The 21,811-nt window shown below is 34.0% G+C and overlaps 1 protein-coding gene across 7 annotated transcripts in view; it reads right to left on the bottom strand.

Moving 5' to 3' along the window:
* Positions 1-2,546: 2,546 nt before the first annotated feature.
* RALGAPA1 (Ral GTPase activating protein catalytic subunit alpha 1) overlaps positions 2,547-21,811 on the bottom strand; it is a 264,987-nt gene continuing 245,722 nt past the window's right edge. For 4 of the 7 annotated variants that reach the window (XM_042942992.1, XM_042942991.1, XM_042942988.1 and 1 more), the window contains 2 exons: positions 11,577-11,701; positions 2,547-2,809 (listed from right to left, as the gene is read on the bottom strand). In XM_042942992.1, the coding sequence (XP_042798926.1) occupies positions 2,661-2,809; positions 11,577-11,701 (274 nt within the window). In that variant the 3' untranslated portion in view covers positions 2,547-2,660. Of the gene's footprint in view, positions 2,810-4,736; positions 4,740-6,082; positions 6,086-10,957; positions 10,989-11,576; positions 11,702-21,811 lie in introns of all 7 variants that reach the window. The other 3 variants (XM_042942990.1, XM_042942994.1, XM_042942989.1) reach the window with 3 other exon arrangements.

Here is a 21,811-nt window from a genome sequence, read left to right on the forward strand (position 1 = left end):
TGTGTGTTTTCAGGAAGAGATACTTTAACAGATTTTTTTTTTTTTTTTTTTGGAAATATAAAACTCATTTCTGGAAGTTTGACTGTTTTAGTAGGGTTTCATCCAAATTGTTTAATCCTTCTGTTGTAAATCTTATACAGTGTTATATATGAAACTATGTTCAGCTTAAGGAAGATGTTAATACCTATCTATCTATAATCCACTATGGAACTGAATGACTTTTCATTCAATATTCATTTTTCAGCAGCAATCTGTTTCTGAAATTTCTTTTTGTAAACCATATTCAGTGCACACTCTGTACCCATGCTCTAATAGCCAGAGTTTGGGACACTGGCTAAGTATTGCTCGACAGATAGCCCATATTTGTAAGATGCTTACCACCAAATAAATGTACATAGCTGGTGCTTTCTTGTGTTCTGTGTTTGTCCTGAGAATCTCATTGAACACAGCCTATTTTTCAAAGCCACATTTCTTATCTCCCCAAAGCTAGTATCCTACTTTAGATTCTTAGTGACCCATTTAGACAGAATACAGACAGGAGAAATTATATTTTATAAATGCATATAATGGTGCAGAAATGCAATGGAAAAATTTCCTTTGAAGTATGGCTTGCACAGACTAAGCTCCAAAAGGCTTTAAATCTAAAGATACTTTACCACCTAAAAATGTCAACAGAAAATATATTTTAAGTATTTTTTCTTTTTTTCTTTAAAAAAGCTGGTAGTTTTATCCAAAGATGAAAAAAATGTTAACCATGCTTATTAACTTCACTGTTTCCAAGTCGGCATTTTCGCTCCATTTTGTTATATTTCATCAATCCATTAGCTGTTCATTATTAAAAAATGAAAGCACCATAGAAATGTGTAAGCAGTTACCTCGACTTTCCTTTCTGTAATTCTTTGCCTTGGTTGTGGGAAACTATCTATACTGTTTAACCTTGTTCCCAGGGACTCGTTTATCTTCTACATAAGCTTTCATAGGAATTTTGTCTTCCACAGTTTCCTAGGAATCTATTTTTATTTACAAGAAAACAAAAACTTAAGTGCATCGGAACTCTGAAAGGTTATTTAGAAACTGTCTGCAAAAAGTTTTTTTCTCCCCTGAATGTGTATTACCAAACAAAATGAAATTTAAAAATCAAAGAAGCAGAAGGCTAAGCTTAATTGATGCTTTAACCAAGTGTATTGGGTTAAATTTCTGACCAGCCCTTACAAAGGTATAAAATTGCCTGCATTTTTAACGACTATGGTAGAATCTCTGAGAAATAACTTGGGGTGTATCCTAACTAGAGAACTTGGAATTCATTTTTCATGATTTGCTAAGATAACCTAGGTTTATGCTTTACATCTCTCCATTAATCACATAGTTCTACTTATTAAGTCTGAAAATATATTAAAGACAAATAGATGAGAAATATAAAAGACAAATCAATGCTCATAGACATTGTGATAAGAATATTTTTATTGTATTATTAAATACCGTATCTTTTTCTTTCACTGTTACAAATTTGTAGATACTACATGAATGATGATACATAATTTATATTTTATAGTTTGCCGGTATGATGTATTTACACATGCAGTTAGTACTGATGTCATGCTACATTTCCTTAGGAGATGCCCGTTCAAAACAAAATATGAACAAAATGTGAGCAGCTTATTTATTGTAGGAAAGTATTTCTCGGGGCGGGGGGGGGGGGGGGTGTGGAATGTATACCAGCTTGCACCAGCAAGTTCAGTATTAATATAATATTTAACTTAGACTCCTGGGTCATGTTCCCTTTTTAAATACACATAATTTAAGCAACACATTTATATCAGAAAAGTTTTTTCTTTTCTTTCTTTCTCCCCATCCCCCCGTTACCCTCTTTCTGGTACTTAGGAAAGAACATCGATACACCAGGATCCAGCAGCCAATAATACAGGGCCACAATCTCAAAATAAAAATGGCATTTAACAGTGATACCATTTAAAAAGCAAAACATTAGAAAAATATTTGGAAGCTAAACATAAATCAAAGTTCAGCACAGTGATTTTTCTTGTTATTAGATATATCATGGCATCACCTGCACAGCCAAGAAATGAGGCATTGCTTTGGGAAGAAAAAGTTAATGCTAAAATTATGTTAGTGGGAATTTGGAATACTAAACAACCATTTATTTTAAGTATTTTCATAACATAAATAATCCATACACATCCTGTGTATTAAGATTTGCAACTTTTGCTATAACTTTACAAATGCTTAAATTTAAAAATTTACATTTGTAAAAAACAATCATATATTTACTGAGCCATAAAGTTGCAATGGGGCACGATAAATAAAATAATGAGACTATCTGTCCAATTATATTTTGGCTCAGAGTTAATCATGAAATTAAAAGTGAAACTGCTTAGACATAATTATCTAGGAAGGTAAAGGGTGTAGAATAAAACTCCACCCCCCAAAAATATGGCAGCTTAGAGTATTGGGGGGGGAAAAAACCAACTGAATAAACAACCCAAACCTATTAAGTTACAAATTACTTAAATCCAGTGTTTTTTTAAAATAAATGTTCAGGAAGATACATGCAAGTTATGGCAAACACGAAGGCCTGAAAGGGTTAACACTATGTTCATGCTAAGGTGGCTACTGCTGATCACACTGCTGGGCTGCTTGTCTCCTTAGGATTTATTGGCTGAGCCAGAGGATCGACGCAGCTTCATGGACATGCGGCTTTTGCTAGTTCGAGGAGACATTGGAGAGGCCAGGTCAGCCCCGTCTACCTGCGTTGCTGTGGGAGTTTCACTGGATAGAATCTCTGGGTAGGAGCCTGTGGGAAATATTAAGAGCATTAGCACATGTCGTCTGGCCTCTCACCCCATAAGATATAATCTGCTACTCATCTGTAGCATGGATCCCAACCCTTAATGAGGTCTTTTGGGGGAAAAAGCAAGGTCAAAACTTGCCTTTTAGAACAGCCTACTAAGATTTTATTTAAAACCCAGTCATCTGGTGGCTCATGTAATTATCTTAGCAAGAAAGCACCAATCACTGTTTCCAGAGCCAGGACTAACCAGAGAGCTCCTCAGGAAAAGCAATGGGAAGCAAAATCTTTGGGCCAGACAGGACAGGGATCCAAAGCATCATTAGCATGCAGGGAAGGGCTGAAGAAGCAGGTGAGAGAAGGACCAATTCCTATCTCTAAAGTACAGGGTATAACCAAGAAAAGGGTCTCCGTTGCTCAAACTTGAAAACAACAGCACCGAATGGTTCTAAAAAGAAATTCAACACAATGAGACCATTATAGACGCTGGGTATTTAAATATGCTTTTAGAAAGGGGCAAGATAAATTCCTAGGGGAAGGAGGAAGACAAGAACTCTTATCTGAAATTTAATAAAAGACAAGTTGACCCCTCAAAATGTCTTCCATTTAGAAGACATAAGCAATGCTTTTGTTTTCCTTAACTTAAATTTTTGCAGTTACTCCATCCAGTCACAGCAAGTAAATAACCAGTAGGATGAACAAACATTAAAAGAAGGAAAAACAAATTCAAATTGGAATTTTTTTTGTGTTATTTACGAAGTAGTATCTTTACCTCTGCACCATATTTCTATGAATTATGATTCTCTAATATACAGCAATGCTATAGAACTTTGCACACTATAGGCCCTCAGATAGTTTCTGAATAAGAAATTACATTAAAAATAAAAGCCCTCCAAAAAAAAAAAATCTGAAAATAGAATAAAAATTTAAAAATTCTGTATATTTTAAGACACTTTAATCCAGATTTTCTGGGCCTTATGTATGTGAACATTTTCTTTATGTATGTCACAAACACCTCACACAGGCTGCAGGCTTATTATACATTTCTTCACTCTGCAGGAAAACTTTTGGCATATTTGTTAGCCAAAGGAGCACCTCACAGAAATTTCAAGCGTGGAAATAATCATACTAACACTTCCATATAATGAAACATTTGTGCCTAAATTGAAGTTATGAATATTGAACAAAACTGTTCAATAAGGGGTACTGATCTCACAGAGATGTATTATTAAGAATCTATCTTGGTAGAATACTTCAGAGTGTTTTTAAGGTGAAACGTTACAATTATACTTCAGAACAAACATATTATCAGGGAAGAAATATTTTCTCACTACTTGGAATCTAGGTCCAATTGCCCTTCTTTTCAAAGTAATTTCTCCAACAATTCTTTGTTTTCTAACTGAAATGAGGTTGGCCTTCAAAACACAAGGAGAAGGAAATATATTTCTGTTCACCTTTACTCTTCCTGAAGATCTGAATTGGTTCATACTGGACCCATACTGGAAAACCTAGAGGAGAATATGAATCCATGGCCCTTTTTAGGGAAGCACTGCAGATGGATGGCAGAAGGAAGGTGAAGAGCGGTAGCTCATGCTTTTCTGGTAATGCATATTATTCCCGGCCAATCATGAGAGGCCTTCCCATGGCTGTTTACCTTGAGATGGCCAATGTTTTCTAGCGGAGGTTTTGGGAGGAAGAGAACTATCACTGCATTTCTTTCTTTGTTGTGAATGAAGAAATGGAGTAGTGAGCAGAAGTGAGAAAACAAAAGAGAAGACAGATAACAGATATGAGAGACACTGCAGAATTTTACAGGTGTTAATTGAGGAGCAGAGAAGTAATCAAGTTTTATTATGAAATTGGGCATGCAATGCATTAGAGTGATGATGTTTAACAATGGACAATGCTTTGTAAATTCAAATGTTATACTTACCAACTAACAAGTTCAAATAGGAAAAAAAGAAAAGAAAAAAAGTCTATGAGAGATTCTGTAAACATCTACCTTTTAAAGTGCTCATTGTACTGGTGGCAGGTTGTCATAATCACTAAGTCATAAGATCTCTAGAGCTGTACTGTCCAAAGAGGTAGGCATAGCCACACTAAAACTAAAAATTAACATTAAGTGAAAATAAACATGTGGGTCCTTGGTGTACTGGCCACATTTCAAGTGTTGAGCAACCATATCTGGTTAGTGGCAACCATAATGAACAGTGCAGATATAGGACATTTCTATCATTATAGAAAGTTTTACTGGAGAATACTGCTTTAGAGTATGCCAAAACCAAAGGGTATTTTCCTCAAAAACAGCAATTTCTCCATGTCTCCCTTACTGCCTGCAGTGTGAAATCCCCCTTCAATAAACTGAGAGTCAAATCAGGCTTTTTAGCATGTGTGGTATATAGCTTATCAGTACCTCTTCAGTTTTGGCAAATGCTATTTGTGGTATATACTGGGCATACTCAAACTCTATAAATAATTTACAGTAGATCTCAATTTTAGATGTAAAGAATACAGTAATACGTACCCTTCATTTCACACCCTAGTCTGCCTAAGTATTGATTTCTATCACCTGAGTCATAAAGAATGTTGCTTTAATCATTTCTATTAATATATCCTCAAGTAAAAAGTATTTATGGGGTCCTATGTACTGTATCTCTAATATTCTTATAGTACTCACATACTCTGTCTTTGTACACTGATTATAATGAACACGGCTTTGGGGTCTATACGGATTACAAAAGGGAACTCAGTGGATTGTTATTTATCATGGCTTTGTACTGCTTGCTGACAGGTATGACCATTTAAAACCACTGAAGTTATAAAAAAAAAATACTTTGAATTTGAAAGTAGATCCAATGAATACTGAACTAAGAGGCACTGTGATGTTTTAGGAAGAATATGGGGATGGGTTAGACAGGCCCAGGTTAAATGCCAAGTCTGGCAAGTTACTAGCTTTTGGGTCTTGGGTAAACTGATCTAGTTTTCTTTTTTTGTAAAATGGAGACAATACTAGTTATTTTGCAAAGTTGTGAGGGATGAATGACTGCATATGCAAAGATCTGGCACACAGCAGGTATACAGTAAGTGTAGCTATATAAATAATAAAGCTACTAAACAGATAAGAGTAAAATTTAACAGACTTTGAATCAGAACAGATGAGGACTGGAAGAGACAGAGATTAGAAATATTTTTGATGAAAATTACCACTTACAAAATATAACCATTGAAATGTGGAGGACACAACATACTGTTTAGTTTTGAGAAAATTAAAGAATTTACCCACTCTTATGTTGGTAGTCCCACAAAATATAATCTTACTTATTAAAGTTTTCAGATGACCCTAATAATCTTACTGCTTTAATATTGTTAAAGGAGTTGATTAGTGATTAAGATTAGCACGTATGCACTACCACTGGATGTCATAAAGGAAACAACACATTATTTATTTTTTTAAAGTAATCTCTATGCCCAACACGGGGCTTGAACTCACAACCCTGATATCAGGAGTCATATGCCTTACCGAATGAGCCAGCCAGGCACCCCTAAAATTAAACAGTAGAGAAATACAGGCAAATAAAGTGGCTTAATTTTGAATGAAGATATAAAAAACTGCCATTACTGAAGATTTAGAACATGTCAGTCTAAAGTGTGTCATATTTTATCTCCTTACAGATGGAGAAACTGGGTTTAAGAGATTAATTTACTTGAGTCTATGTGGATAATAAATAACAGAACTAGGATTTAAATCCAGATCAGTCTAATTCCAAAGCCCATACTCCATACTTCTCCCATGGCAACTTTAATCTATTAAAAAAAAAAAAAAAGATTTTTCAATGGGTGGAAAAGTAGAATCTTTAAAATGAGAATCTTTAACAATATCTAATTTGTAAATATGACAGGTTGTAGGGCAATTTCAACAGCAAGAAGTTACTGAAAATACTTAGATTACACAGGTAATTATAATAGTTAAGATCATGGACTATGAAGTCAGATTCTGGCTTTACCAAGTGTCAGGTGACTCTGGATAAACTCCCCCTACCCCTCAGGCCCCCAGAACTGCTGCGAAGATTAAATGAGAGAATGCACGTATAGTGCTTAGCACAGTGCCTGGCACTCAGTAATTGTTCAATTATTATTTTCACTACAAAAATTATACATCTGAATGAATGTTCTATGTGGAAACTGAATTTAGTAATTATTGTCACAAAAGGTTAGTGGACTTTAAGACTAATATTATTTGCCTCTTGGTCAACAAGACATAAGCCAAATTTTCAAGTTCAAAATACATTTGACTGCTTACAACTTCAGGTTTAAAAACATAACAAATATATAGCTTATGTTCTGTGTTGAAGGAAACTGATTTTCCTACTGGCACTTATAAATAATAATAACATCTAGGATATGTATAAAATAACTATCCTCTGAGGAGCTCCAGTGTGTTCTGTCAGATCATTTCAAAGCCTGAAAAGGGGAGGAAAGTTTAAAATAACTTTTAAAGAGATAGATCTGACCATAATACTGTCCTATCTACATGTGGCAATACATATTTGTGAATTAAGAGCAAAACTGCAGTTAGAATGAAGATTAGATGTTACTCTAGGTATTCATTATCACTTTATCTCTTATTTTGATGGTATAGAAATATTTGAATTTTATTACAATTTTCACATTTATTTAAGTAGGAACCTATATGTAACCTAAAGGAACCTAAAAGTAATTCAACAAAGTGGTATGTGTATTAGATATATATTTATGTATGTCTATATATGCATAATAGAGACAAACACCAATCAACCTTCTAATATTTAGAGTACTAAAACTTCTAATTTGTAGAAAAACAATAAATCCAAAGAGAGGTATCTACTCAATTTAAGTAACAGAGTATTAGGTGTAACTGAAGATAGACTACACAATAAGCATTCAAAAATATTTATGGCTGATGACAGTAAAAAAATAGTGGAACAATTATGGGTGTATTTTTAATGCTGACATTAAGAAAGACAATTAATATTTACTGTGTACTTTCAGCAAAACAGGATCCTGTTTCTTGTTGCTGGCATCCGAGAATTTGTTTTATTAAAGAAAAAAAAAAGACTTGATTTGAAAAGACAGTGTGATGTTAGGGAAAAATACTTAGATTTTTGGACCACCAATGTAACCTGGCCAAGAAAAGAAGTAATTTCATTTTAAAATTCTTTTAAACTTTAAAGTTGAGAGTCAGAGGAGAGAGATTCATGAACATAAAGTTAAAAAAGGAGGCCACTGTAAAACTTTTGATATTTTCCACACACATGCCTGACAAAGATAAAGGGATTTTTTCCTATAATTTTTTTTAAAAATAAAGGACAAGAAAAATCTAATAATGGGTAATGTAGTTATGGGAGATCAACAAAAGTGTGACATCACAATATCTTCTTCAATGACCTTAGGGATAAAAATAATTTCCCTTGAGTATCAGTCTACTGTCACAGAGTCCCTTTTGAGAAAATACAGTTATGAAATTTATGGATCAACTATGACACACCAAAAATGTTTTTCATACTAATTTAAATAACACTAAAAATTGTATCTTTTTTGGATTTCAATGTCAAACAGTTGATACATTAGTGTTAACCAGAAAGCAGGTTTTAGAGAATCTTGAACCAAGTAAATTTAAAAAATAGTGGTTTTCTACACTATTCCACTGAATAGAATTATAGGATTGGTTAGAAAGAACAGATTATATTCTTTACATGATTGTCATACTGGCACTTCTTTAAAACTTGATTTCAAATGATTATATTTGTTATCAATTAGCATTATTTTATATACATGGGTTACGCATAGGATATCTAAAGTTGATTCTCAATTACAATTTCGAATGCATTTCTTCAGTGTGACAATTGAATTTTATCATTATGCTTAAAAGTAAAAATCTAGGGGCGCCTGGGTGGCGCAGTCGGTTAAGCGTCCGACTTCAGCCAGGTCACGATCTCGCGGTCCGTGGGTTCGTGCCCCGCGTCGGGCTCTGGGCTGATGGCTCGGAGCCTGGAGCCTGTTTCCGATTCTGTGTCTCCCTCTCTCTGTGCCCCTCCCCCGTTCATGCTCTGTCTCTCTCTGTCCCAAAAATAAAAAAAAAAAAAAAAAAAAAAAAAAAAAGTAAAAATCTAAAAAACTTCACACTATTATGTAAAAGTCAGGTCCCTATTGCTATTATGTGGTTATTTCATTTTTTTTCTCTCACTTTGACTTATAGGGAGTACTTTAAAGGGAGTTCTACATGTATGGGGTGGTTTATGATAAAAATTTGGGATGACTGGAAGAAAAAGATAATCATTCTTCAGATATCATAATGGTTTTGCTACTATAGAAAAGAGCAAATATTCCAATTTTATACTATTGTGTTGAATTGAGAACCACTAGCTAAAAATTTTTATCTTTCCCAAGTATTAAAAAGTCTGCAAAAAAAAAATGTATTCAGTAATACTGGAACAAGTCATTTACAGATAACAACACCCTTTTAAAAATTAGATTGCATGCTTTTATAATGGCTCCTGAGGGCAAAAACAACTTTAAAAAATTAACTGAAAATACTCTGTAGCATAGTAAATACTTTGTAGCATAGTATTAAGTTTATGTTAAAATACACATCTTCATTACTATTGATATAACTAAGTTTAAAAATATTTTTTTTAATGTTTATTTTTGACAGAGAGAGAGAGAGAGAGAGAGAGAGCACGAACGGGGTAGGGGCAGAGAGAGATGGAAACAGAATCTGAAGCAGGCTCCAGGCTCTGAGCTGTCAGCACAGAGCCCAATGCGGGGTTTGAACTCATGAACCGTGAGATAATGACCTGAGCCGGAGTCAGACACTTAACTGACTGAGCCCCCCAGGCGCGCCACTAAGTTTTAATAAAGTAGTAAAATACATTAAAAAATGAAGCCAACAGAACCTTGACTTGGTTACTATGCCTCAGAAAGTGAGACTACTGCTTCCCACATTATGTAACTGGCCAAATGCACAATATGAGAACATTAAGAAGAATATGAAGGACTCCAGTTGGTAAAAAAACTACAATATGAAAACTGATGGCTTTTATAAATTTAAGGGGGAAAGTTAGTCTGAATATAGTCCTATTAATATTTTTCAGTTGTGAAACTTATGATTCAACTATGTGATACATGAAAGTGTTATTCATATCTATTTTAATAATGTAGCTCAGTATTTTTCAGATATTCTCTATTACTAAACAATGAAATTTCCAGTTATATTTAACTAGTTTTTATTTTGTTCATTAATTTACTTTTAATATCTTTCTTTTACCATCATTCTTCATTCCAAACCAAGTAATTTTAGACAGTGTCAATCCACTGAACTGAATCTTAAGACCTCTTTCTCTTTCAAAAGATTCAACCTAGTCTATATAATTTTCTTCTTTGATAGTGTTTTATATTAATTTTGAAAAGGCTCTAAGTTTTTTGGTAATATTATTTTTATAATGGCAAATTACATGATGACAGGAATGGAAAGTTTAATTTTAGCAACTAAATCTCAATTGAGATTTAGTCTTTTTTTTTTCCCCCAAATAAATTAGGCCAGAAAAGGACTACTATGCCTTTTAAACTTATTTAATATAAAGAACACTTATATATCATAATAAGAATTTGAAGGCTTCTTGGGATGAACTTCAACTATATTGTATTCTTTTTTCCTGTTCCCTTGAACACCATTCAAATAGTCATCTTTGTATTTCAGGTGCCCAGTACAGTGCAAAGCACACCACAGAATAACTATCTGATGAATTAAGATATTCAATAACAATGCAAAACATTACAAAATACAAAGACACACCATTTCATCAGCTCAGTAGTACTATTTTTTTCATGCTGAGAAACAAAAAAGGTCAATACAACAAAGTGTAACTAATTTCAACCAAGGGGGTGGTTCTATTATTAGTTATTTTTATCCCAGAACCAGTGTTAGTGTTTCATGCAGACCTGGGTTAGTAAGTATAATTCTGGAAGAAATTTAGTGACAATTTCTGAAATGTTTAGTATGAATGAGGGCAGTGTTAAGTTTGCTTATTGTTTGAGTTACAAGCTTAGCACTTGCTAATTTTTTAAAAAGGAAATGGGGGAAGAACAAAGGGTGTTTTGGTTGACACTTTGTCTTACCTTCAGATAAACAGAACTGATATTTAATGATCTAAAGAGGGAAAATAAAATAAATGAAACAATCATAAGGAGTGCAAAGTATTACAGAATAGGAAGGCCATGAGTCATTTATTTTCTTAATGATTTTTTTCAAAATTAGTTAACTGTAAAAATGCAGTACCCTCTTATAATCTTGAAATATTATAAAATAATTTACTGTACCAAGTACTTCTAAACCTAGACAATTATTTAACTTTATTTGTAAAATTAGAGATAAGGCAATATTCCTGGCCATAAAATTTGATCCTCTAAAGTTGAGACAGAATGTGTACTCAACTTGTATTTCTTTTGCAGATACTTCAGTAATGATCCCATGAAACACAACAGTCACTGTCCAGTAGCTCAGATAAAATGTGGTGCATGTACTTTTATGAAGATTGTTGACTTTTAATGGAACTGCATTTAGGTCAAAAAAAGTATACATTAAATTTATAGGCCAAATTCAAATATTAAATAATGAAAATGTTTCAATGATGAAATTTATTTAAGTAAGTTTTCTATTTTAAGAGTTTAGAACAAAAGGGTATTGCATTTCAAGTTCCATTAATGACAAGTAACTAAAACTTGCTTTTAATCTTACCGGCATCAGATGGTAAATGATGGTAGGGAGCTGGAGAAAAAACCTGTGCTGCAAAATCTTCAAATGTCGTTGGTTCTAAATGATGCTGGACAATTGTTTGCAGGTATCGTGCTCTCTCCTCATAGCTGATTTCCTTCAGTTAAGGATGTACTTAAATGCAGCTTACATTGGAAAAGAACAGATCTTATCAAAAAGGACTGCTATGATTGCTAAGCCATTACTTCTTAATTATTCACTATTCTTGCGTACCACTTAAAAGTATGGCTTTTTAAAGAGTAAAAAATACAGTTTTTAACATAAGTTTACTCTTCAGGATACCATATAAATGGCAGCTTAACCTAGAGACATTTATTAGGAAAGAATTATACTACCACTAAACTGTTGGAAGAATGAAGGGAACCATGTACTTGAGAAAGGATTCAACTGCTATCAGGTCAGCCTCGGCTCATTTTATCTTGTTAAATCGGCTTCAGTCTACAGATTTGCTCTGAAAAGCCACACAATAAATATTAGAATGCTGTTTAAAATACTGTCTGAAATTCTCTATTTTTCATTTGTAAAGACTTATTGTGAGAAATTCCTGCATATCTTCTTCTTTTTCTAAAATCCCTATATTTTCCCAACAATTGTTCTCATTTTGAATGGAGGACTACTGTTGCTGTAATCCTCGAATAACTCCATGGGGTTAAGATAAATACATAGTTGAATCTGTATGTCAGGAAAAAATATCTAGTCAATTATAACACTGAAACAAGCAGGAATATTTGCAAAGAGTCCACGGGACTCCTAAATACTGTCTAACAAAGCATCTACAGGGCACTGACACTGACAGAAAAATACTGTACTTCCCTTTCACCACATTTTCTTCTCTGATATTATTGACAAGCAACCAGTACCTTGAAGTGTTGTTGCTTTTGAACAACCCACTCCAGGCTTCCTGTTTCAGCAGGCCTGATTGTGCTGTTAGCACAGAGAGGGCGAGAAAGAGAGAGAATATTTCTGTTGTTCACGAAAGCAACTATGGAAATGGCTGTCAAAATGTAGAGCAGCAGGCAGCAACATACAATTATCAGGAAAAACTCACATGCTGACTTCGTGTCGTACAGTTCCTGAACTGAGAAATCAGTTAACCTTTCTTCTACAACTTCCAGAAGTTTTCCCACTGTACTGTTTGTGCTATGTTGATAGGCTTTCTATAAGACATTTATAGACGTATAAAGCTAATAAAAATTTGCCTTTTAGTTTTTCTTCATTGTTTCTAAAACCCATTTTAATATTTTTCCTCAAAATTCTTTATTCTTTTTAAAAATTGCTACTCGATTACTGTAGTTCTACATTTCTAGAAATTGTAGAACAAGTCTACAACCAAGACCAAGAAAAAAATTTGTAAGGAAGATAATTTGAAGTGGTAATTCAATTGGAGATAACACAGCCAGTTACATCTATAAAAGGTTATTGATTAAGAAGAGGAAAAAGGCTAAGAGTTAAAGGTAAGATTATATTCAGTAGGTACTTAGACTGTGATGTCTTTTGCCCTCCAAATGGCTTAAGTACTTTTTCTTGCGTTACAATTTATTTTGTGCATTAAATATTGAAATAATCTGAATTCCAATTTCTTGCAATCCATCATTTTCAGTTCTGTACAGTGGGACTGAACTTTGAAAAGAATTCTTCTCAAATGGGTAGCAACAGAAGAAGATGCTATATTAAATGATCAGTGGAAAGGATTTTATGGAAGAATCATGTAGGTATTTTTGAATGTTAACTTAGAAAAGTAATATAGGCACACTTTTAAAAGGAGGTATATGGTTATAAGTGGAAGAGGATGTAACTGATGGTTCAATCTAAATAATACCACATATCTCACAACTTGTTGGAAAGTACTTTTTTCATTGGGGGAGATTCACAGCTGCCGAATTTTCTGCAGTTAATAGAGTCCTTTGATTCACAGCAGTGCCCCTTGTACAAAAAATACTGGCCTTTGTGTATTACCAGAAACTAATTTTCTATTTGGCTGAAAAGGGAAAAATGGGGTTATTGCTTCTCCCTCCTACAGAGCTTTTCATTATGCCTGATGCACTCAACTTCTAAGCTCTTCTGAGAAAAAAAATAACTGAAGAGGCAAGAGGTAGAAAAATGAGCTTGTTAGCACATTAGAAGTGAAGTATCTTGGTGGGCCCTAGAAATTCCCAGTGGTGTGTTAACTTATCACTCTATGCATGCTGGCACTGATAGTCTCCCAATTGATCACTCTCTTTTCGCACCAAAGGTGCTGCCAGGAAGCAAAGGCTGAAGGCCCACAGGAGAACAGTCTGCTATCAAAACAAGCTGTTTTTAAAAGTCTGCTTGAATGGGTAAAATGCTTCATGAAAAGTAGGGTGGAGACACCTACCTGCTTTTAAAATGCTCTACTTTCAGAGGGCCTATAAATGAAATATTTTACTTTATCTTATTATATTTACACAAGAATTAGGCAGAAAGAAAGCAAATGTTAATATTTCTAAAGCCAGGAGAATATTTCCAATGTAGTAAAATTTATTAAAGAAATGAATATCTACGTAAAATACATTTGCAGTGTAATTCTATTTCACTATACAAAACTCTGAAGAAACCCAAATATAAAGCTATACAAACTAAAACTATCCAGCTATAATGTATTCATTTTGTATAAAAACACATGATGTGTTTATTTAATGTATTTAATCTTCATTACGTAAAATGATGCTTTCTAAAAACGATTTTTAATAATTCAAGTCTAGGTGGCAGAGTGAAAACAATCATTAATGGTTGAATTTAAATGAAAAACTGCAGCATGTATCACATGTTAGGCAGGCTAATGTCTGAAAGTTTCTTTTTTTTTTTTTTTTGGTAACTCACTTTCTAAAAGCTAAATATTCTTTATAATTTTCCAGGTTTGATGTAGCCAGATTAACAACAACATCAAAACAAACTAACTTAATCTATAGTACTTACATTTCCCCCCCTTTTAGAAAATATATATTAAGGAGACACAAGGAACTTTAACACTTAAACCACAGTTCGAATCTATAAACAGGATGTTTTGTGATTGAGATGATGATAAAGTTAAACACAGTGCTGTTAGCATCTGCAATGGCAACCATAATCCAAAGCCATTAATTCCTATATCTCCTCATAATAGATTAGAACACTTATTCCTTAAAAGGCAACTCTCTAGGGAAGAGTTATTAGTACCTATAAATTGGGTGATATACACAAACTTGACGGCTAGCAAAAACAGGATAGCTCAAGCTATATTCCTATTGTGAGTGCATGTTGCCATTGACATTGAAATTAAAAAACTGAAATGCGTGAGATAAAAAGGGAATGGTAAACAAATTCAAAAACAAAATTTAAAGTACAAGTTTAACTTAAATGAAGGTTTTTGTTGTAAATTTAAAACAACCTAAGCCAAAACTAGCTAACAAAAAGCCATTTGATGAGGGAGACTTTTAGCTGGTAGGAATCTTTAATACAGAACCAGCCAATCAAAAGAAATAACACACAGGTGCTGCAATCAGCAATATAATTATCCACTAATCCTCCTTCCTTCTACTTTCTGCAAAAGCAGAAAAGGGGGGAATATTACTATTCTAAAATTAATAAAGGGAACTAAACATTTTCTGTAGTATAAATACTTTAAACCTAATCTGTGCTTAACATTATTATTCATTTTAAGTAACTACTTTTGATTCTAAACTTACATATGAAATTATTTATGGCTCTGTGTCACTGTATCAAGACCAGCTGTCAAGAACTAGGGTTCAATTTCTGCCCGGTCCTGGAAAGAGATGCATGAATTCTACGTGCTGCAGTTTTTCTATATGTTAAATGGGGATACCACCACCTGCTCCTATTTATGTAATAAGGATATTGAAGATAAAGGATATAAATATAGGGTAACCCAAAAGTCCCCCTACATCTGTGCTGAAAATGGTTTTTCTGGCTTTTGGCTCAAGTCTTTGTAAATAGCAGGTGCTGTCTCCCTGAGGGCAATTTTCAATGTCTGTTTACGAAATATACCTGTATTTATGCACAAGAACTCTGATAATATTTCTTGTTTGTGGTATGTACTGAGGGCCTTTTGACCTATTTTGATGAGAGGAAACGGATTTCTCATGAGAAAAAAATATGAAGAAAAGCTACTGCAGGAGGATAATACATTTTTCAATTTTACTAATGTACAGGGATGATATATGAAAGGTAGATTTTTTTTTTTTTTTTTTTTAAGTTTGAGAGAGAGTGTGCGCAGGGTAGAAAGAGAGGGATGAAGAGAGAATCCCAAGCAGGCTCTGTACCATCAGCACAGAACCTGACATGGGGCTCGAACTCATGAACCATGAGATCATGACCTGAGCTGAAATCAAGAGTCAGATGCTTAACTGACTGAGCTACCCAGGTGCCCCAAAAGGTAGATTTGGTTTTGAAGAAGCAACAACCCTTCATTCTCTACAATTTTCTTAATAGGATTCTGAACTGCTTTTACTGTTAGAAAAGGCAAAACTTTCAGGGTGCCTGGGTGGCTCAGTTGGCTAAGCATCTGGGATTCTTGACTCTGGCTCAGATCATGATGCCAGGGTTGTGGGATGAAACCCCGCATCGGACTCCGCACTGAGTGTGGAGCCTGTCTGATATTCTCTTCCTCTCTCTCTCTGTCCCTCTGCCCCACTGGCTTGCTTGCTCTAGCTAGCTAGCTAGCTAGCTAGATAAGGGCAAAACCTTCAGTTTTGTGATCACTACTTTCATGGCATGGCCAATAGATTTTACAAACATTTAGCTCAACTGTAATTTGTGACTAGTCTCAAAAAAAAAATGTAAGTGTGTGTATACATTATAATGCACATAGGAAGAATATGAAGCATTTTTCACAAAAAGGAGTAATGAAAATTATAATTGTAAACATATATATGAGACCTATCACCACTTAATTTCCTCTTAAGTTCAGATTTAAGGTTTTCTTTCCTAAACAAGATAAAAAATATTGGCTCCTTTTAAAGTGAAGGCAAAGTATGGAATGTTTATATCTGTACTCAGTATCATAGCCTCAGGGATTTAAGGCCCATTCTGAAATTCCTAATTTAGTTAGGCACTTGCCTGCACTCATATATTTCTGTGATTTCTTTGCTGTTTTAGCACATAGAAATTTTATTTCCTTTTTTTGTATAGTTTTCCCAAGAACAGAGGGAGGAGAATTCTGCCTATTAAAAAAAAAATTGGAGTACTACTTATGATATTCACCACATTTCTAAGATGGCTGGTAGATTGAAATTGGCTATGGTGAAAGTTTTCACATCATAGGACTCGACAAATGCCACAAATTAGGGCTTCCTCCCTTCTTTCAGCACTAGTTACTAAACAACAAGTATGCTCCTGCCACTTCCTCCCCCCCGTCCCCCTCCCCATGTAGGCTTCATGCCCAATGCAGGGCTTGAACTCACAACCTTGAGATCAAGTTCCTGAGCTGAGATCAATCAAGATCAAGAGTCGGACGCCTGACAGACTGGGCCACCCAGGCACCCGCCCCCTCCCAAGTATGCCTTTGTCTTTGTGCTTGTTCTCCTAACAAACTAGCAGGGAGACTAATGTCATGGGGCCAGAGGCCATGTCTTTTATTATTTTTCTATATCCAGCACCTAACACAAGACCAGAAGTACTTGATGTTTATAAATTATAGAAGGAATGAATAAAGTTTTCACAGTCGATTAGAAGACTTGTTATGCAAACAACCCCTTCCTTGAACCCCAATTTAGATCTCCAGAAGCAAAACCTTTTGGGGCCAATATAGTTGGGACTTTCCTAAGATTGAATTTAGAGACAGAGTTTGAATCCTTGTGAGAAAGTTTGGTTCCATCCCACCCTTGATCTTGCTGACCTTCTCTGGAAGAAGAAAAAGTGAATAAAATACAACATATATATATATACATAAGGTATAACATTAAGAAAAAAGAAAACTAATAACTTAAAAAAATCATAATTGTTAAAGAAGAAATCCTATAAATCTTGAAAGTAATTACAACTCATTACAATTTAGCACTGAAATGTTTTACCCCATTGGTTGTGACAACTTTTTAAATTTAAAGAAATCTTTGGGGTGCCTGGGTGGCTCAATTGGTTAAGCATCCAACTCTTGGTTTTGGCTCAGGTCATGATCTCATGGTTCGTGAGTTTAAGCCCTAGCTGGCCTCAATGCTGACAGTGCAGAGCTTGTTTGGGATTGTCTCTCTCTCCCTCTCTCTGCCCCTCCCCTGCTTGTGCTCTCTCTCTCTCCCAAAATAAATAAATAAACTTAAAAAAAAATCTTTAAATTTTGCATAAATTCTACAATGGTATGAGACAACAAATTAGTTAATAAACTATTTCTATTCATTTCAATGGCCATCTGTAAAGAAAGGAGAAAGGGAAGAAATGTCAAGAAAATCTCTGTAGATAAAAATCAGCGAAGGGTAATTTCAAAACCATTTTAGGCAGATTTCCAAAACTGCTCTGGCACACTATAAGAACACAGGTAATAACACCCTTGAAAAATAATACTCAGAAATTTAAATATTTAGGTTTTTAAAAAGACTATCTTGAGAGGCATGCCAGGGCATCATTTATTGAGAGTATTTTGGGGCAGTTCGAACTAGAGGAAGATACAACGATCATCTACCAACACTTCTTTCAGTAAGCTTAGCAAAATCGTTATAAAACGTTTATTCACAATAAGCCTTGCCTGGATGGAGAATACAAACATAGATTTGCTCAGAAAAACAAAGCTGCTGATATGTAGAGTCAGCATTAGAACTTTGGTCATTTAATAGTCCAGTGCTCTTTTCTATATCCAATCTCAATGATTTCAGTTTTGTATGGAGAAAAGAAAGGTATAGGAAGCATTTTAGTTAGTTCAAGTATGGCCAACAAAATGTTAGCTTAAATTTGGGGACTGGCAATTTTTGAAAAATGTTTATATACAAGAACATTATATATAATACATAAAAATTCTTGGCACACTTTAATAAAAATGAGAAAATAAACCACATTTGGCTTTTTAGTTCGAAAAGGCCCTGAAATATCTTCAAATATTCTGAAGTGATGTCCTTACACAGGGTCTTAGAGAAATAATGAAAAATAATTTTATTGATATAGGATATATGTAGATATATTTTGCAAGTACATCTCAAGGATCGTGTGGCTAATTTATTTGCAGTAATAAAGGGGCATGTTTTCTTGAAATATACAGGGCAATGAAGTATCCCATGAACTATTTACTAGGCATGGCTCACCTATAAGATGAAAGTAATATACTTGCTTACATTATAAAGCATCTGGTAAATTAATAGTCCATTTCTTTCTTACAGTAGCTAATTTCATCAAGAAACATGCAGTGTAGCTCATATTCAGTAAAAATAAAATTCCCCCAATAGAACAAATCTTGGTATTAATATTGTTTATTTGTACTATGTTAATAGAAATTCTTCTGAAAGTCTGCAACAGGTCATAACAAATTATTGTGTATGATTTTTATGATGCATTATATTAAATTCTTTAGTAGTTGCCACTACGCAATGAGGGAAAAGCTGTGATTTGTCAGAGTAGACAAAGCTGGGCTTTAATCCATCCTTTTAACCATACTGCCAAGTCTATATTGTTTTCACTGCGTCTCAATTAGGAGACAGGCAGGACACCTGGTACTTCTTTATCTAAGTCCCATGGGCTGCCAGATGACTCAAAATCCATAACAGGTGCTAAGGCAGTGTGAGGATAGTCCTATTATTGAAAGCTGGAGTTGAATAAAATTTGGACCATATATAATTGCTCATAAATCAGCCAATTACTAAATGAAAACATTAAGTAAAAAGTTGATAAGCCCAATTCTACCAAAGTTCATGTAAATACGTTTAAAAAGATTAACCTTAAATAAATAGGATTAAAAACTTAAACCTCCCTAAAGGTTCTAAAAATCCTTCCTGATTTAATAATCCAATAATCACTGATGGTTTCTAAAAAGCACTAATATGATTATGGAATATGTGTATCTATTCCACTTTCATGAAAGTTGTATGAAGTAAAACATCTAAAAGAAAAACTAAGTTACCTAGATTTCAAATTTAATATGAAGTTAAAATTTTAGACTTTCATTCTTGGTAAGATGTACTTAAAAATGTTATCGTACATAATAAGACTTTCACAGTCAACAGAACTACTTCAGAATCACAAGTATTAGATTAAGAGTTTAAAAAACATTGGGGGATGACTAGAAACAATCTGTATTGTTCCTTTTGGGAACAAAAATTTCAATACGTTAAAGTTGAGGAAATGAACTTATGTGTTTGAACTAAATACTAAACTTGGACTCTTGTTAGAAGACGGCAAAAGGGAAAAAAATTACTAAATAAGTGAAATTTTACAGTGTACAATTACTTACGTGTTATCTCTCCCTAAATGTGTACTAACTTAATTAAGATTTTGTTTAAATGCTGTAATTATCAGGAGTACAGAAAAAGTGATTTATTATCATGGTAAGTAGTTACAAAGTACAACAAACTGTCATTTAAGACTGTGTCATAGAATCTATGATAAACAGTATATTGGCTTAAACTAATGCACTATATGCCCCTAGGGAATGATGGGCTTAGAGACTGGACTTTAACATCAAAATCTACCCATTAATCTTGACTTAAATATAATCTACTCTGCAGTAAAAGGAAGAATGGGCATTCAATGAATTACTGGTTTTGAAATACTGCACTGGTGTCCATTTACTAAAAGCATTTAAGGGGACATGAGGAGATGGACCACTAGTACCTTTTACAGACTGTTACCATTTCACAAAACATGCATTTGATTTTCCACCAACTTAGCAAGAGCATCCCATTAAAAAAAAATTATAAACTAAAAAAGTTTTCTGAAAATATCTCTCTGATCCTTTTAAAGGACATGTTGTCGCATAAGGTATAATATTGCAATATAATTTGGTCACTTAAGTTCAGATGAAATAATCATCTATGGAAATATACTGTAGGCTTAAAAAAGCTCTAATTTTTTTTTAGGATTGGTTGTAGATCATTGTTTCTTTGCATCAGAACCACCAACTGCTTGATTTGACTGACCAGAAAATGCAAACACCAAGAGTACTGTTTATACAAATATCATGGCCCACAATGCTTCATAAAAAGGGAAACCCTCATATCTTTAAAGATACTCGAAACAGACTTCAAGGAGAGAGAACCAGGAGTGACTGAAATAGTTACCAGCTACCCATTTAAATAATAAATCTGGTATTTAACCTTAAGATTTGCTGACTAGTTTATCTATAATGATTATTTTAGCACTTGCAATTGTTATGCATAAGATTAATTTGCATTTCTACATTAATACAGCTTATAGGTATTCAGATGATATTTGGGAATTCTAAAAAGCATAGTATAAAGGAAATTAAGCCAAGTTTGTCTTTAACTTTATCTGATACATTAATTGTGGTGGTTTTTAATCCATTTTCCCTTCTTTTAAATTCAAAAAAAATTTTTGTGAACATTAAAAAAATATATTGTTTTTATCTAAACAAAAATATCATAAAGCTAAACTGACTTTTGCTCTGCTATAATCTGGTGGGTTTAAAATAGATAATGGCATGTTAACAAGGCATTACTCCAGGTGGTTGCTTAAATATATTTATTTGCTTTCTTTTTGATAGTAGGTATGTGCTAAATAAAAGTCAACACTCCTATCAAGACAGTAAATGTAGAAACATCAGTTCTACAACAGCTATTTTTGCTCCTTCTCTTTTCTGAACAGCAATTAGTAAAGCAACCCCTTCCCCTCCTCCCTAGTGCTGTCAAGCTGTTCAGAGCAGTTTGCAACTCGACAATGGTACCATTGTGAATGCTCTCTGGGCTTCCTTCCCACAGAGAGTTAAATGGGCAGTTCCTGCTGCCCATGATTGGTGTCCAGTGAAATAATACTCAAGAGCCAGGTTTTATCAGCTTCACGCCAAAGAAGTGAAGCCAGGGAACCCAAGCCTTCATATCATACTGGACCATATGCCAACCCTGATGGCCCCAAAGGTTTATCACTAAGAATCAGGATCCATCATGTCCCTTGTGAAATTTCACTTCACATACCTTATGTGAAATGCAAAGCTTCACTAAAAACCGAACCTTCTTTACAATTGGCATGAACAGATGGACGGTAACAGTGGTTTGGCAAGCAAAAGTTAAGATTTAAATAGGCTGTATTCT

Source organism: Panthera leo, chromosome B3 (assembly GCF_018350215.1).
Source record: "Panthera leo isolate Ple1 chromosome B3, P.leo_Ple1_pat1.1, whole genome shotgun sequence".
NCBI lineage: Eukaryota > Metazoa > Chordata > Mammalia > Carnivora > Felidae > Panthera > Panthera leo.